Source organism: Sinohyriopsis cumingii, chromosome 10, assembly GCF_028554795.1.
Source record: "Sinohyriopsis cumingii isolate HCF-2022 chromosome 10, ASM2855479v2, whole genome shotgun sequence".
In the NCBI taxonomy this organism is placed as follows: Eukaryota; Metazoa; Mollusca; class Bivalvia; order Unionida; family Unionidae; genus Sinohyriopsis; species Sinohyriopsis cumingii.
In genome coordinates this window covers 99,385,541-99,402,542 of record NC_142970.1, presented here as the reverse complement: position 1 = coordinate 99,402,542, position 17,002 = coordinate 99,385,541, and the positions used below count along the sequence as shown (strand labels likewise).

At 34.5% G+C, this 17,002-nt stretch overlaps 1 protein-coding gene across 2 annotated transcripts; it reads right to left on the bottom strand.

Moving 5' to 3' along the window:
• Positions 1 to 6,259: 6,259 nt before the first annotated feature.
• On the bottom strand, positions 6,260 to 16,433 carry LOC149790717 (ankyrin repeat and SOCS box protein 8-like). Of its 2 annotated transcripts, none has more exons than XM_089972766.1 (3): positions 16,384 to 16,433; positions 12,960 to 13,213; positions 6,260 to 10,547 (listed from the first exon to the last, which is right to left on the bottom strand). In XM_089972766.1, exons 2-3 carry the CDS (start codon positions 13,188 to 13,190, stop codon positions 9,912 to 9,914), a joined length of 867 nt encoding a protein of 288 aa, XP_089828892.1. In that variant the 5' UTR covers positions 13,191 to 13,213; positions 16,384 to 16,433; the 3' UTR covers positions 6,260 to 9,911. The 2 variants fall into 2 exon arrangements, with proteins under 2 accessions (XP_089828892.1, XP_089828893.1); XM_089972767.1 differs by having other exon boundaries at positions 16,286 to 16,403.
• Positions 16,434 to 17,002: the final 569 nt, after the last annotated feature.

Genomic DNA, 17,002 nt, shown 5'->3' with positions numbered 1-17,002 from the left:
TGTAAATAATATCTCTCTCTCTCTCTCTCTCTCTCTCTCTCTCTCTCTCTCTCTATATATATATATATATATATATATATATATATATATATATATATATATATATATATATATATATATATGTGTGTGTGTGTGTGTGTGTGTGTGTGTGTGTGTGTGTGTGTGTGTGTGTGTGTACGTATGCGCGTGTTGCAAATTTCAATGAAAGGATTGATGAATCACTAAAAACAGTAAATATTAAACAATGTTCTTTGTTCATAACTGAATGATGTGAATTGTTAGGAATCGCTGAAACGCCGTAGTTCATTTGGATGTCGGGCTAATGTTGGCTTGTCAGTGAAATCCGAATGTCGATATACACCAGATGTAGTTTACTGAAAAGTTTCAGGTTTTGGTAAATAAGCGCAGATTAATTAAACAAGTGTTGCGCGGAACTCGTATCTCACTCGAGCTAGTATTTATATTAGTATGCGACTTTCATAAACTTTTTCACAAAACTCTAACTTTGTTCACCATAATGCTTAAGTAGGCAAGACAAAAACTCCTTACATATCAAAGTATAAACTTTAGACTTGCATTATTGTCCTATTTATTCATTTGAATAACTCAGCTGATGTTAACGATATTTGGCTTTCAGCAATGTTAATACTATAGATATATGTTGTTTACAATCGTGAAGCATATATTCTGCTTAAGCAGGCGAGACAGAGAAGGGATAAACTCCGAATCCCAAATTCCGAATCTGATTAAAATCATATGTCTTTCACTTACTTTTCGTGTTTTCCCTTATTAAGTGGACACCAGTATTTCATGGTGCTCAGTTTCACTGTAAGTGTAATTGGTTGTCTTACACTTTCTCCATATAGCATGTAAAACGGGAGAACACTTTTGACATTTTAAAATCCGTTTTGGACAATATGGATGATGTCTCAATGGTTTTACAATTTTTAAACCTCCAAATTTCCAACCCATATAGTAGAATAAGTAATATGGTACTATCGAATAATTTTAGATGGCATTCTCTGAGTAGGCCAAGATTCCATATACAATTTTCATTTAAAACAAAAATTACGCAGTCTTGGCCTTTATATGCCTATGGTGTAAGGAAGGTAACTTCCTTAACCGTATAAAGTGTGGACTTAGCAGTTGTCTTTCTTTGATAATGACTTGGAAAAATTTACTTCAACTAAAAATGTCTGAAATGAAAAAGTAGAGTATGGCTTCCAACGCTGGAAGGATGATGAAATAACAATATTATTCTTTGCTTGCATTATCTTTTACGTGTATCTGTTCCTTTTGTAAATCCTGGTACATGATTTTATCCAATTTTTATAATTTTAACTCGTGGCTGTAATGTGTACAGAATATCTTTATTTCGCTTTGCCAACGTGACTTTAATCTCCTAAGATCAAAATATTGCATATGACCTATAAAAAGAAGTTTACTTACGTGCTGACAATTATTATTAATAATAATCTTAATAATAAGACTTAAGTGGCACTTATGGCTTAATTTCTCAATGGCTGGTGTGGTTTCGACGTTTCTAGAATAATTATGTAACTTCCCATTGTTTGGGCAAATACAAATGACTATGCCAAAGATACGCAAAATAAGTAGTGTGTTCTGACACGTGGGGTCTGTTATGAAATGTAGTCGTAATATACGTTGTATACAAGGCGAGAATTAAGTTATCAGTTTCACTCCGATTTAGGAGTCATTCACACTTATTGTGTTCCTGTTTTACGTCTGCAGACGTGTTTTATGTTGTATTTAGATATTATTCAAGAGGAGAAACATTTGTTCAGTGGAATTATCAAGTGCTCATTTTTTAGACTATAATATTATTCTGGAACTGTTACAAATTATTTGAAGAAATTCTGGAAACCCCATCTTGACAACGTCACCGTTCTTGTAGTACCAGTATATTTCCAGTTTTGACATTTATAACAAACTTTTCATTCGCGCTTTCATAGATACTATGCAGATACAGCTGCATAAAGGTATATAGCCCTGAATTTTACCAAGCTGGAGAGACCACAAAAAGTCAACAGAAGGACCTGAAGAATAAAGAGTAAGGCACAACCCCAAAAAAAACTGATGTGACTGCCAGTGACGCTGTCATCAATAAACTTTTTGAAACATCAAATGTCGGCCCTAACACGCCATCAGGTTTATTGAACACTATATAGTTTAACGATATGTTGTATTTTGAAGGGTATGGGGCATGTGTAATAACATAGACCTCAAGTAAATATAGATCTCTTGACAGAGAGATTTTGAAGAGAGACAACTACAGACAAGGACAGAGAAAGGCATAGAAACCACATGAAATGAAACCCCAAGAATGTAATCTAACCTTGACATGTGTCCTGTAACTATCTACAACCGTTATAAGAACAAAGGTCTGAGTGATTAGTATGACCCTGACCCTCAATTTTAAGTTGCTCCCTGTAACTCATATGGATGCACCTGGGTCAAAGGAGTTATGGTTTTTTTTTTGGTTTTTTTTTACAAGCACCATATCTGCACCAGTTAGCCGCTAGAATCATTACAAACTCAAACGTTAGAACACTGGTCAGATATTGCTCACGTGGCTTATGTAACTAAATAACAGCTGATAATTTCACTAATCTGACTTATGTAACAATGTCCGAATACAATCAATGCAAACTACAGTATGTCCCAAACCTTATATCTTGTTGCTTTTACCTATTGTTGTCATTGTTGTTGCAGGGTTTAACGTCATTTTCAGCACACGATAGGCTATACATGTCGGCCAGTATTAATGGTGGAGGAAGAACCCGGGAAAACCCCGGAAAGAACCACCGGCCCACGAGAAGCTACTGGCAAGCTTTCTCACATACCCACATTGGCAGAATCCGAGACTTGAACCCACGCAGACAGAGGTGAGATGGCAGTGATCCGTAATGGAGACCGCTTTAGGCCACTCGGGGCCCCTTACCTATTGTCTTATACAAATTCTTTCTGAATATAAAGATATATTTAATCAAAAATATTCACATTTTTTTAAAGTTCAGTTTACCGATGAAACATTTGCCCTTCGGTTTGCAGAGTCATGCATATTTTCACATGAACTGACTTATAATTCAGAGAAGGCTTTTTTTTAAGCCTTGGATAACTTTTTTAATGTAGCTTTAACAATTTGTCAGCTATATCACTACAATGTCTACATTATCCTGACACCAGGCTGACCAGTCCTAACACTACCCTCTTAATGCTGAGTGCCTAGCAAAGTAGCTGTTAGTACCCTTTATATATTTATTTCTATAGACTTAGTTGGGATTCGAACCCATGACCTCCCGCATCTGAGGCCGATCCTTTAAACACTAGGCCACCGAAGCAGTCCTTTACTTTACAGAAGACAAAATGTAGTGTGTGTGTGTGTGTGTGTGTGATTTGGATTTTTAACTTAGCTTTAACAATTTTTCAATCACATGTCATATTGCTACAATGTCTGCAGTGTGGCAGTTTATAGTGATGTCTAGCTCTGGGGCATCATGCCCCAAACATGTAGCACCATGTCCCACCCAGGCACATTATCCAAACATCTGATCGACCAGTCCTAACACTAACCTCTTAATGCTGAGCTCTAACCAATTAGGCCGCTGGAGCATATTGGAATAATTTTGGTAATAAAAAATAGAAGTAAAAAATATAGATTCAAAATATTTGCGAGTAATGACACCAAATATATGAAATGTCATAAAATAATGCACACTACATGCAATGAAATATAAATGACAAATATGTCCGGCACATTAACATAACAATAACTGCAAAAGTCAAGTTTCACCAAACAGATTCAATTTGCTTCCATTACTGAGGAATTTTAAAAATGGCCAAGTGGTTGGAAATAATTCTCTGGAAAATAATTTTTTTTAAATCTTGGACACGCATTTTGCAAAAACAAAATGTTCTTATTGGACCACACCTACACAGAATAAAAATCACAATTACCTGCAAACAAATCTCCTTAGCTATGAAAAGAAATGATCCTCAAATGCAACAAAGTTCTTAGTTTATGCGTGTCTTAAACTGCACATTTCCCTAACAAAATTTATATTTTATACTTTTTTTTCAGTAACCCATGACAAGTTATTAGTGTTAAGCTCTAAAGTGTATTACTTTGCTAATTATGATAAATTGTTCTTCTGTAATTGGTGTATTTTGTAATCTAAAATTTATTTTTACTGGTACATGTAACTATAATTTTGCAAGGGAAAGAACTCTGCAGCTACAAACACTCAATTGTTGTTGACTTCCCTTGCTTTTCTTTAGAACAGGTATTTTAAAATATAAAAAATCTGTTTCAGTTTCATTGGATGCAAAAACTATTTGTAAAATTTACTGCTAATCTTGATGACTTAAGTCAATTAATAAAGTTTTCTCAAGTTTGGCAGCAAATTTAACCAGCTAGTGCAAGATGAAAGATAGTTTCATTAATGTGAATCTTGCTCATTACTGAACTCGAGATCTTGATCAAGTTTTAACAAATTCTAACCTGAAACATAGCCTCCAGACTGGTAACAAGCTCAGCCAATCAGGTGCAAGATGACCTCATTAATATGCATAATTCAACCTCGTATTTGAACCTGTCCTGATATTTATATAAACCTCTATTCCAAGTACAATCAATATCTGATAATAAAAAAAAAGGCCTCCAGAGCAGAAAGAAGTAAATGTTGATGGACAGATAACTGACACGACTATGCCATAAACTCATTAGGCCTTATGACCAAGTGAGATGAAAACTGGTCTTCAAAAGGAATGCATCTTTAATAGTCATATTCTGACTGTGACCTCTACCTTGACCTTAAGGTTAAATAAGCAAGCAAGCATGTTGCAGAATGAATTTTTGCAGGTTCATAATTATTCATGTCAAGTATGTTGTGACTATTGTTTAGGAATTATATGCAAATGAAAACTTTGACCCAAAGCTAACCAAGCTGCTACTTCCATCTGCACTGTTATATGAATGTTAACAGAGTTGTTATTAGAGTTGTCTTCCTGAAGTTGTTAAATTTTATGTCTTTGAAAATTTTACTAGCAGGCATTTATTAAAATATTATTAAAAAATAATGATCAAAGTCAAACTTTTGAATGTTTTGAATTATGTATTAATAGACTTTGCCAATGTAGTAAAATCATGCAAGCATTGCTATAATTTATCTTCCTTTCACAATATTAAAAGCAATATGATCAATCCCAAAGTGATCTATATAAAATAATATTGCTATGTACTGGATGATACTGACTGAATTCTTTTAAATACATCTCTCCCTCCATAACATGTGAACAACAGGTTCCAAAAGTACAGAACACCGCAGAATAAATGAGGGTGCAAGTTACTGAGGGACCTCTGAAAATTAACAAATGGAATAGAGAGTCATGGGCGGGGGAGCAAGTGGTTGAATACTTGTTCAACAATCACACTGGGAATAACTTTTAATAAATACATTTCTCTAAGAAGCTTCTTCACTTTTCTTCATAAATTACCTTTATTTTCAATAAATCCAATCTCTGAAAGATCATTTAAAAATTACAATAAAAGTAGCTGTCACTGCTCCAGTGACCTAGTGGTTAGAGCATCCACCTTGGATGCGCGAGGTCGCGGGTTCAAACCCCCCTAGCCAAGTCATACCAAAGACATAAAAATGGCACTAACAGCTGCCTCGCTTGGTGCTCAGTATTAAGAGGTTAGTGTTAGGACTGGTTGTCCTTTTGTCAGGGTAATGTGACTGGGTAGGACATGGTGCTATCTGCCTGCGGTATAATACCCCAGTGCTAGACATCACTATAAACTGCCATACTGCAGACATCATAGCGACACGACAGAAAAATTGTTAAAGCAATGTTAAAAATCCAAATCACACACACACACACAAGTAGCAGTCACATATTATTATACTAAACACCCATAATCTTGTAATATTAGTTTTAAAAAATCCCTCAGTTTTCTCAAATTGTGAATCATGTACAACACATTTTCAAATAATGTCATTAAAATATCTGTGTTAACAAGAAAAGGCAAATGATAAAAAAAATCCCCATACAGTTACTTCAAACAGTTTTATAATACAATGTAGCAATTAAATAAACTCAAAGATAATAATTAGAATCAACAAGTTTATTCTAATAATCATTAATTTATTTGTCTTGAACATAATGATTTTGGCACACTGATGAAAACCCTCCTTTACCATGCCTTAACACTGAGGATGAAAAGACTACAGAGAACTCTGATAAAATAATTTTTATTATAGATTTGTAGCAGCTTACAGAGTGGCTAATTTTATCAAAAGCTCCAAAAGTATACAATATCTAAAATTTTTAGAAAAGAAAAATTTCATACATTATTATTACAAACAGCAGTGCTGTACATGACAAATACTGCATACTAGCAACTTTTTCACTAGTATCATTTTTCACTTAACTTTTGTTGTATAAATCTGACCAGTACAAAATTGTACAATAATATTAATAAATTACAATATTATTGATCATCAAACAACAATAAAGTCAGTATTAAATATTACAATTCTGCTTTCATACACAAAATTAATCTAAACCTTTTACATGTAAATCAGTTTTACTGCTTGCTGAATGGAAATGCATTTGAAAAACATGAGAATGACTTAACATACTTCTTGCTGAATTGATTTTAACATTTATCAGTAAAGTCTAACAAGTTTTTAAATGTGTAGAAGTTAAAATCATCAAAACATGAAATTAACCACCAATTAGAAAGTTCCCATGTCTGCCACATTTATTGACAAACAGAATTACACCTGCCCTGCACAATCCTTCAACAAGACCCTCCTTGACTTCCACCTTAAATGGATTGGGGTGGGTGCGAGGGGAATGTGTCAACATAATTGTTTATGTGGGTGTGTATTGCAGCTGACTGAGCAGGCATTGGTGGTCTACTGCTTAACCATAAATCGATAGGTACATAATTGATTTATAAATTCGGGTGAGAACCTTTCTTAGGCCACTGCATTCTTTAGTGCTTGCATCTGTTTACCTTGGATTTAGCAATGACTGTAAACTGGGTACAATGAATACATACATAAAGACTTAATGGTTTTACTGTTGGCAGTTCAATAATAATTAGATTAAGAATTATCTGCATTTTAAGAAATAACATCTTTTAAAAAGAAGCAGCAATGACATTATTTTCCCTTAAAGAATAAAACACCCTTAAAAAATTATTAAATCAAACTCTTGTAAATTTTGGTACTATAGCTTTTAGAACTTCAAGCAATTTGAAAAATTACTAGAAAATTTTAAGAGCTCTGCCACAACCTTTTTATATCAAAGCATGCTATAAAAGGTTACATGCAAAAATCTGATGTAATAGCAGATCAAAAATTATGTACCAACTGAGGTCCGTTATCTAATATGTCCATAACAAGATGTTATTCATTTTAACTGAGGTTTGTTATAACTCCGTTATCTAATATGCCCATAAGAAGATGTTGTTATTCATTTTAACTGAGGTCTGTTATAACTGTTATCTAATATGCCCATAACAAGATGTTGTTATTCATTTTAACTGAGGTCTGTTATAACTCCGTTATCTAATATGCCCATAACAAGATGTTGTTATTCATTTTAACTGAGGTCTGTTATAACTCCGTTATCTAATATGCCCATAACAAGATGTTATTCATTTTAACTGAGGTCTGTTATAACTCTGTTATCTAATATGCCCATAACAAGATGTTATTTATTTTAACTGAGGTCTGTTATAACTCCGTTATCAAATATGCCCAGAACAAGATGTTGTTATTCATTTTAACTGAGGTCTGTTATAACTCCGTTATCTAATATGCCCATAATAAAATGTTGTTATTCATTTTAACTGAGGTCCATTATAACTCCATTATCTAATATGCCCATAACAAGATGCTATTATTCATTTAACTGAGGTCTGTTATTACTCCATTATCTAATATGCCCATAACAAGATGTTATTCATTTTAACTGAGGTCTGTTATAACTCCATTATCTAATACACCCATAACAAGATGTTTTTATTCATTTTAACTGAGGTCCATTATAACTCCATTATTTAATATGCCAATAACCGGATGTTTTTGTTCAAACCAACTGAGGTCCGTCATAACTCTGTTATTTAATGTGCCCATAACTGGATGTTTTTATCCATATTAACTGCACATGTCAACCCTATTTTCATTTCCTGAAAAAATTACTTTTAGGAACTCACCATTGATCCAATATCAAAAAGTGTTATTTTTACTTGAAATCAGAAGTGTATGTAACAATAGACATTAGACATAAATGGAAACTGGTTATCCAACATGAACAAAGGCTGGAAATCTAAAGTTCTTTAAAATCAGTTGCAATACTCGCATCATTTCCACATGAATTTAAAGCAAAATGAAAGGAAGATTAAAGTTATTCACCAATTTATAGCTATTTATAATCTTTTTGATCTTTACAGAACAAAAGTTTTCTGCAGAATGTTTGTTTACACTGGTATAACTGTGGTGAGAAAGTAGATGCTCATCCCTTTCCTCTGCCAATCAACAAAACGATGTGCTTTGTACAACATCAGGCTAAAGTAATGGGTTGCTTGACATATTAAAATTACATTATTTTTTCTATTCATAAGATTTCAGGATGACATATTCTGATAAAAAAAACTAATTTACAGAAATCAGAAAACTGTTCAGAAATTATAACAATTTCTTTTTACGACTTGCACCATCTATTATGTCGACAAATGTAAATTCAAGGCAAGGTTAAGGTCAAACACAGCTAGAACTTTAGAAATTGGTATAAAAAGTTATAAAAGTTTGGGATGTATAATTTTTTATGTGATATTATGTCCCAGGAATGGTGAAAAATAATCAGACAATTTACTATTATCTTCTTCTAAGGATTTCTGAATGATTTCCAATGTCTATAGATAAGCTTTCTCCTTGATACTAAGATCAGAATAACCACTATCTTAATGAACTGGACCTTACATGCAATTCATCAAGAGAGATTCACTGTGGACATGAAAACAACTTTGAAATGATGCAAAATGTTTACATTTATTTAACTTCTGGTAAAGTAACATGTCAGCAATACAGGCATACCTATAAGTTGTCTTTATTATTTCTTGAAATAACTCTTATTATCTACAGATGTAACATCTTTTCATGATATCAAATTCTGTAATATATGATAATGCTAAACCCAAAGTTTTTTGGTTTACTACTTTATGCCAATTTGTTGACTTCCCATCCCCCAAAATAACAATGTGACTTGAAAATTATTATTAAAAGATACAGAAATAAAAGTGCTTTAAAATAAGTACATGTGGTTTATAAAAACAATTAAACAAAATAACAAAAAAGAGATTAAAAGTCAAATGATACCTGTGAATAAATCTGCAAATGAAAGACTAAACAGTAAATTGGTCAATGTGACAACACTTCAAAAACAGAGTCATAGCTGTCTGTTGGATTGCAAAAATGAAAGTCCTGAGCTACATTTCTCCAGTTGTCTAGCATATATAAAATTGTAGAATTAATTTTAAAGATCGATTCTAAAACCAGAACTTGGAGGTCCTGAAAGCACGGACACTCGCTACAGAGAACTCTGTTCATAAAAATGACAGTAATCATATCGCATATAAGTCAAGTCCAAATGCAAACTACACAGCCCAAGATCTGTCATCACATAATGTGCCAGCATGTCTGGGTCTTTGTAGTTTCTTAGGAGTAATCAGTAGATCAAAACAAAACAGACCCAGATCTGATCTATCACACACTATGTGATGATATATTAGGATCTACGTTGTTTGGGGTTGGACTTGACTTATAAGTAAATGCATATGGTAACTCTTCTGTTGGTCTTCATAGACATGATCACCATTATCTCTGTAGTAACAGAAATTCTTGTATTTGACTTGGTATGGGAAGTTTAGGTACACAATTTGGTAAGTATCTATACCCATGATATTTTCGTATAGAATGTCGACAGAGATCACAGAGTCTTCTAGGATTCTGGGATAGCGGCAACAACATATCACAGAGACGATTATCTCGTGCAATATCATTTCTCAACTGTCCTCTCTCATTTTGTAGGCTAAACTGTCCTGAAGCTTTAATCAAAAGTTCAAGACATGCATCATCTGCAGCAGTATTGAGTCCACTGGCTTGTATCAAAGCAGCTCTTATCAACGGAGTGTCCCCACGAATATTTTTTGAATCCGTTGAGGCATTGTACTCTAAGAGGATTTTGATAACCTCTAAGTGTCCCTTCCGTGCTGCCCATGAAAGAGGTGTATCATTGTTAAAATCTTTGACATCAACATGTGCTCCATTTTGAAGGAGATATTTTACACAAGGTACATTATTTTTGAAAGCAGCCCAATGCAATGGTGTGTCCTGGTTCCCATCGCCAGCGTTCAAATCAGCGCCATACTGCAGTAGAATTTCGACACAAAAAATGTCACGCTCTGCTGCATAGTGAAGTGCTGTTCTTCCGTACCCATCCACATCGTTGGACTGAAAAGAGAAATGAGTAATTATTTACCTTTATGTCTAAACATTCTTCATATTAATAAATTCATTTTATATAAGTCAACTCAAAGCCTTTGTGAAGAAAATTTTCTCATTTTTCTTTAAAGTACCATAAAGATAAGAGAGACAGTTTCTCTCCAATAGGTCAATAAAACTGGGAGCTAAAAAACTGAACCACTGTGGCAGCATTTACATTTAGAGTCTTTCGTAGTTGCCTGAGACCTGAGGTCAAAGAAAAAAGAATCAAGCATGGACTGAGCAAGTTACTCAATTAACACGGAGTATTTTGATCTATTATTTGAAATGATTTTAGTTAAACTACTTTTGTCGCCGGAATGGAAATTCAGTATTGCAAATTAGATTTCTCAGAGAAATACTTATCCTATCACATAAATATTAACTACTGCTACCTTCCAAATCCAGCACTCCCTGAAAGATGAAAAAATCATGCTTTACCCATCTCTATCTCATATATGCCTTAAAAATAGTATCTACAGGACAAACCCCATGTGTGTGGACTTTCCAGCTCATGTAAGCAGGGCAGGCAAAATATGCCCACTGGGCAGCAAAAAACCTGGGCAAACTCTCCCATTTTGTTCAAGTCTATCATTGAAAACTGAGAAAATAATGAAGACAAAAGGTCCCTAGAACTTATCTGCCACTCAGGCAGTGAATATGATGGCATAAGCACTGTCCCATTCCACTCCTCCAGTTCAGTTGCCAAAGGCAGTCTGAGATATTTTGGTCAGGGGATGGGCCTTTGATGCATCCCCCGCCATATTGCCTACCAATTCCATGTTGGGGTGCAAATTATAAACCTTGATGTCCAATGATCTTGATTTCAAATGCTTCTGTTTGTCTTTTATTTGTTTGCTTAAAATTGTGGACCAATCACTGCGTGAATTAGATGACATACACATCTGAGGCACAAGCGATGCATGTCTTTTATGACCATGAATCTTGTACATTTAGTACATTTAGTCATTATTGTTAACCTGAAATTACAGTGAGAAACAACTAACTAACATGCAACAACAAGATGGGGGCCCTTGTCGGCAGAGTAGTCTAAAGTGCTCGCACTTACTGATCACCGCCATCTCAACTCTGTGTGGATTTGAATCTCAAGCTTCACCAATGTGGGTATGTGAGAAAGCTTGCCAGTAGCTTCCTGCGGGTCATTGGTTCTCCCCAAGTTTTCTCATGTTCTTCCTTCACCAGTTAGACTAGCCAATATGTATAGCCTATCATATGCTAAAAAATCTCTTTAAGCCCATAACAACAATAAATACCAAAACAAAATGCAAACTACTTCAAGTCAAGCACCAAAATGTCCAACATGCAAACAATTTAATTCTGTCTGCTAAAAATATTATCAACAAAATGTGAGATGATACAAAGTCAGAGGCAAATCCATAATAAATGGAAGAACATGCAAAGATCCAGGCAAATAACAAAAAGTAACATTATACAAAATTGACTTGCAGGCAGAGTGATTTTCGGAGGTGGCTTTTGGAGGTACAGTGATGATATTAACAGTACTGCAGCAACAACTGTGGAATATATATATTGAAATGCACATTGTAGTGTCATTGGGAGGTTATTATAAATAACTTCAAAGATTTCCTTCCCATAGATCCAGTTTGTGATGTCATTATGATATATAGATGGGAAATGACAACTCTGTCTTTCCTAGAGAGCTGGATTTGGAGGCGATACAAGTTATTTCCTAGTATTCGATTAAGAAAACCACCACCAGTCTATTATTATTATTGCATTATTCTTATGGTAAAACCAGAAGGCACTTTTTTAAAGTGTGAAACGGTATCATCATTGCAAAAGGTTTCATTTAAACAAAATTGCATGATTTTGTGGTTGTCTGGGGTAAGCTTCTCATCACATATGGGGTTATTGAGAACAATATTTCTTCTCTTAAAAGAAGATTACTGAACTGTTAGATAGTTACTTTAATTACTGAATTATTAAATAGTTACTTAAATTACTTATTAAAAAACATACATGCCAACCACACCCCATGAGAGGTAAAAGCTTAATTATTGCTATTATATTATGACCATGCTAATGCTAATAAAAAAATCGCTGTATCTACATTGGTCCCTCACTATAAAGACATTCAGGGGAGCCATGCAAGTTTACGCTGCTGCAGGCGAGGTCATCTTATCCTGGGGTACAACGTAATAAAATTTATAATTCCACAATTATAAGGAAAATCGTAGTCATATCCAGGGACCAAGCCATATTAAAATGCTTTATAATCAGAAAGCATTGATCTGGACAAATCTTTAAAACATATGAAACTTTAGTTCTAATATTTCCTGCAAAGGGAAGCTTTATTGTACTGTATTTTGCCTCTGTACAATCCAAAAGGGTTACCCTTACCCTGGCCCCCTTTTGCAATAGTAGACGCAGACAGTAGCTATCACTGACCATACAGGCACAGTGAAGTGGAAGAAGTGTACCATGAAGGCGGTTAACATCGGCTCCTTTGCTGATCAGCTCTTCAACATCATCCTCATCTGGGCTGGAAAAAGCCTGCCAATTACTGATGGCTCGGATGAGTCGATCAGAGAGCTGGTAGGAGTGTTGTTCATTCTCCATTACATACCACATTCCTCAATGACCTAGGTCATATACTGAAAATAACAAAGAAAGCTTTTTAAAGGATTTTTTAAAAAAAAGCACACATGGTCATATATCTGCAAATACTGGGAGTCTAATGTGCAAAAATATGCAGGCCAGCCAAGATTTAAAAATGGCAAGCCCAGGACTATCAACACTATAATGGGACTAATATGGGAATCTTTTGAGCACAGGGTGTCCCAACTGTGGAAAACAAAAATGAAATGGCAACACAAGAAACATCAGGACCTGAACTTTAGGAATTTTCTTTTTATCCTCAACCTGCTGTAGAGAAATTTGTTCAAGAAAAAAGTGAATATAGTCTGATGTTTGCTTAAAGATGAAATGAAATAAAGTGAATAGGATATGGTTAATGCTTTCTTTTTCCAGTGTCTTGGAAAACATATTGATTTTGAATGGAATTAAATTAATATATTATTACAGAAAAGAAAATCTAATATCCTCTTTAATTCCTTTCTAGCTGCATATAGAGTTAAAGAATAGCAAGATATAGGCATTGTGAACTGATTTAGTTATAACATTGCAACGTCATGGTTACCAACTGTCTTAAGTTTTCTTTATTTTATTATAATATTAAATATTTCCCAATAAATTAGCACCACTCCGGTGGCCTAGTGGTAAGAGTGTCCACCTCAGATGCGGGAGGTCATGGGTTCAGTCCCCGGCCAAGTCATGCCAAAGACTTACAAAAAATGGTACTAACAGCTGCCTCGCTTGGTGCTCAACATTAAGAGGTTAGTTTTAGGACTGGTTTGCCTGGTGTCAGGATAATGTGAATGGGTTGGACATCATGCTACATGTCTGCAGCATGATGTCCCAGTGCTAGACATAACTGTAAACTGCCACACTGAAGACTTCGTAGCAATATGACTGAAAACTTGTTAAAAGATAAGTTAAAAATCCAAATCACACACACACACATACACACAATGAATTAGCATTAGCTGTCTGATACACACTGGCAACAATGCCTACAATGTTCCGAATTATCGCAAGGAAAATCGTATCATGATTGGGACTCCTTGTTTTCGGGCTGGAACTGCAGCTTTTTCCAAGGAAGGAGTCCTGGACTGCAACTTTTTTCAAGGATGGAGTCCTGGACTGCAACTTTAATAATCCTATGTAGAGTCCTGCATACACAGTCACTGTTGTTAAGTTGAAGTTGTTGTAGGGTTTAAGGACATTTTCCAGCACAGAGTGGCTATACATGGCAACCAGTATAAATGGTGGAGGAACAACCCATAAAAACCAAGGAAAGAACCACCAACCCATGAGAAGCTACTGGCAAGCTTTCTCACATACCCACATTGGCCAAAACCAAGACACGAACCCAGGTAGAACAAGGTGAGATAACTATGATCCGTAATGGTGAGTAATTTAGACGACTTGGCCACTCAAGGCCCCAAATAGCACTATTATCATCTTATATGTAAGACATACAAATGGCATTGTGACTTCTCTAAATGGTATAACTTAACCTCTAGAACAGCCAGCCTCTAGGAACCATTTTCCAGCCTTAAACAAATTAGTAGATGATTAATTTTTATGTAGGTAAAGAGGAATTCCCAACAAAGTGTTGTCATTTTCAAAAAGACAGAAGAATTCAAATGGGAAATAATACCTGCACATAATGGCATCTACAGTGATAACTATTGATTTTCACTCAACCTCTTAACCCCATCACCTTAATTGATTCCAAAGTCATTACATCTGGCCTAATGATAAAAAGGTTACATCTGACTTTGAAACAAATTTAGTAACATATATTCAGTATACTGTTATTTCCATTACTGTGTAATCAGTTCAAAACATTAATAAAAGACCATATGTAGACCATATGTAGTACAACATTGGAGTTAACTTTCTGAGGCAAGATGCGCAGGATTGGAATCGGTAATAGTTTCTGGATTTAGTACCAATACTCATGACAAAATGAATGTCAATTAGTCAAGGTCACTAATGTTTCTGAGCTCTGGTTCGTTGACATGTAAAGGCTTTCACGAGTTTGATATGACCTCTATGCTACACATTTTTCATCAACTTCCCATATTACACATAATCTTTTCAATGTGATATTAAATTTAGTTCAAACTGCTGACATCTGCAGTTAGAAAATCCAGTACTGAATTAGGAGATAATGAATTTAAATGCATGATGTATTCTATCAGATAAAATGCTTGTTTTTTCATGATGTCATTTTAAATAATCTTTGTGCATGCCCATGCAAATAATTTTTTTTAAATGCAACATTGAAAAGATGTCTTTATTATCTTAAATATATACTCCTTTTAAAGTAATTTTTTTATTCTAACAGGAAAAAATAAACAAACCTTTGCCTGTGTACCGTATTTGTCAGTCTATAAGTCAATGCAAAATAGAATATTGTCTGCATGTGACCTTATCAGGAAGCATCTATTAACATGAAAAATGAGCAACTGTACAATGTGTGTGTGTATGCATGATTTGGATTTTTAACGTAGCTTAAAAAAAAAATTAAGTTGTATCACTACGACATCTGCACTGTGGCAATTTATAGTGATGTCTAGCAAACATGTAGCATGATGTCCCACCCAGTCACATTATCATGACACTAGGCCGACCAATCTTAACACTAACCTCTTGAGCAGTACAAGAAATAGGACAAGAAACCCGTTTACTGAAACTAACCAATACCAATCTATGAACACATTACTATCATAAAACAACAGATTAGCGTCGAATGTGTTTAATTCATATATGTAACACTACGAAAAGAGCACATCTGCATAAAAGTGAAAGTAAATGCGCATGTGCGTGAAAACCAATCACTCCAGCATGTCAATGGTAAAACAGAGCATCAGTCAAATTATCTCAATTTTGCTTCCACTTAAACTATCATCAAAACGGAATTTAATAAGTGACATATCGAGAAAATGCTATATTTCTTTCTAATTTGTATCCATACAAATCTATCATCGATCTGACTTCGATTGCAGAGTTTACATATGTTTTCATGACACGAACTGCTTTAATTCGTCAAAATTACAGTCGATAAGAGCATAATGAATACAAACAGAAGGTGTTACCATTTTGTTTACGTTTCTTCAGTTAGTTGAAATACAGTACACAGAAATTATAGAAAGCATTAGTCTAATTTAGCTGAAGATGAATTTCACTTATTTACCAATTTTAGTTCCCATTTTTGTTTCAGGAAAACTTGGTCTTCACGTCATTTGCAAGCTGCGCAGAAATATTTTGATATCTAAGCAAATTCCTAAACTGTGCAAAAGTATTTTAAAATTACTCACAGTATTGTCAGCTGCATACTACTGTGAATCCCTCCATATATATGTAGTTCAGAATATAATCTATTTCGAGTGAAACATAGTGAAAAGTCAGGACTAACTTCATGTAAGCACCCCAAATTGTATTCCTCAATGGGGGGGGGGGGGATACTTTTCTTAGTCAGCGTTCAACGAAGAAGGCATACAATCTCGAACTCTCTGGAAAAAGATTTTATTTTTTTATTTCTGAGAAAATGTTAGAATATCATCAAATTTAATGAATTATCAACCGCTATTCCAAGAGTAATAAATATATCGATTCGCAATTTTCAAGCTTATGAGATTTTATGCTCTTTTTCATATCTCTGACAGAATGAAATAGTATCACATGCGGTTGAAACAATATTATCAGATGCGTTTGAAATAAGATACAGTAGGGAGAAAGCTAGAAGAAATGTCCTGAAAATTTATAAAATCAGATCCATATTTTTCCAGCATTTTTCGGCCTCAGAAAGTTAA

Bases quoted from the DNA above. Each gene is read 5' to 3' on its own strand.
- LOC149790717 (XM_089972766.1), bottom strand. From the start codon at position 13,190: ATGTGGTATGTAATGGAGAATGAACAACACTCCTACCAGCTCTCTGAT. The intron at 10,548-12,959 runs GTAAGGGTAACC...TTCTCTTTTCAG, and splicing joins TATTGCAAAAGGGGGCCAGG to TCCAACGATGTGGATGGGTA.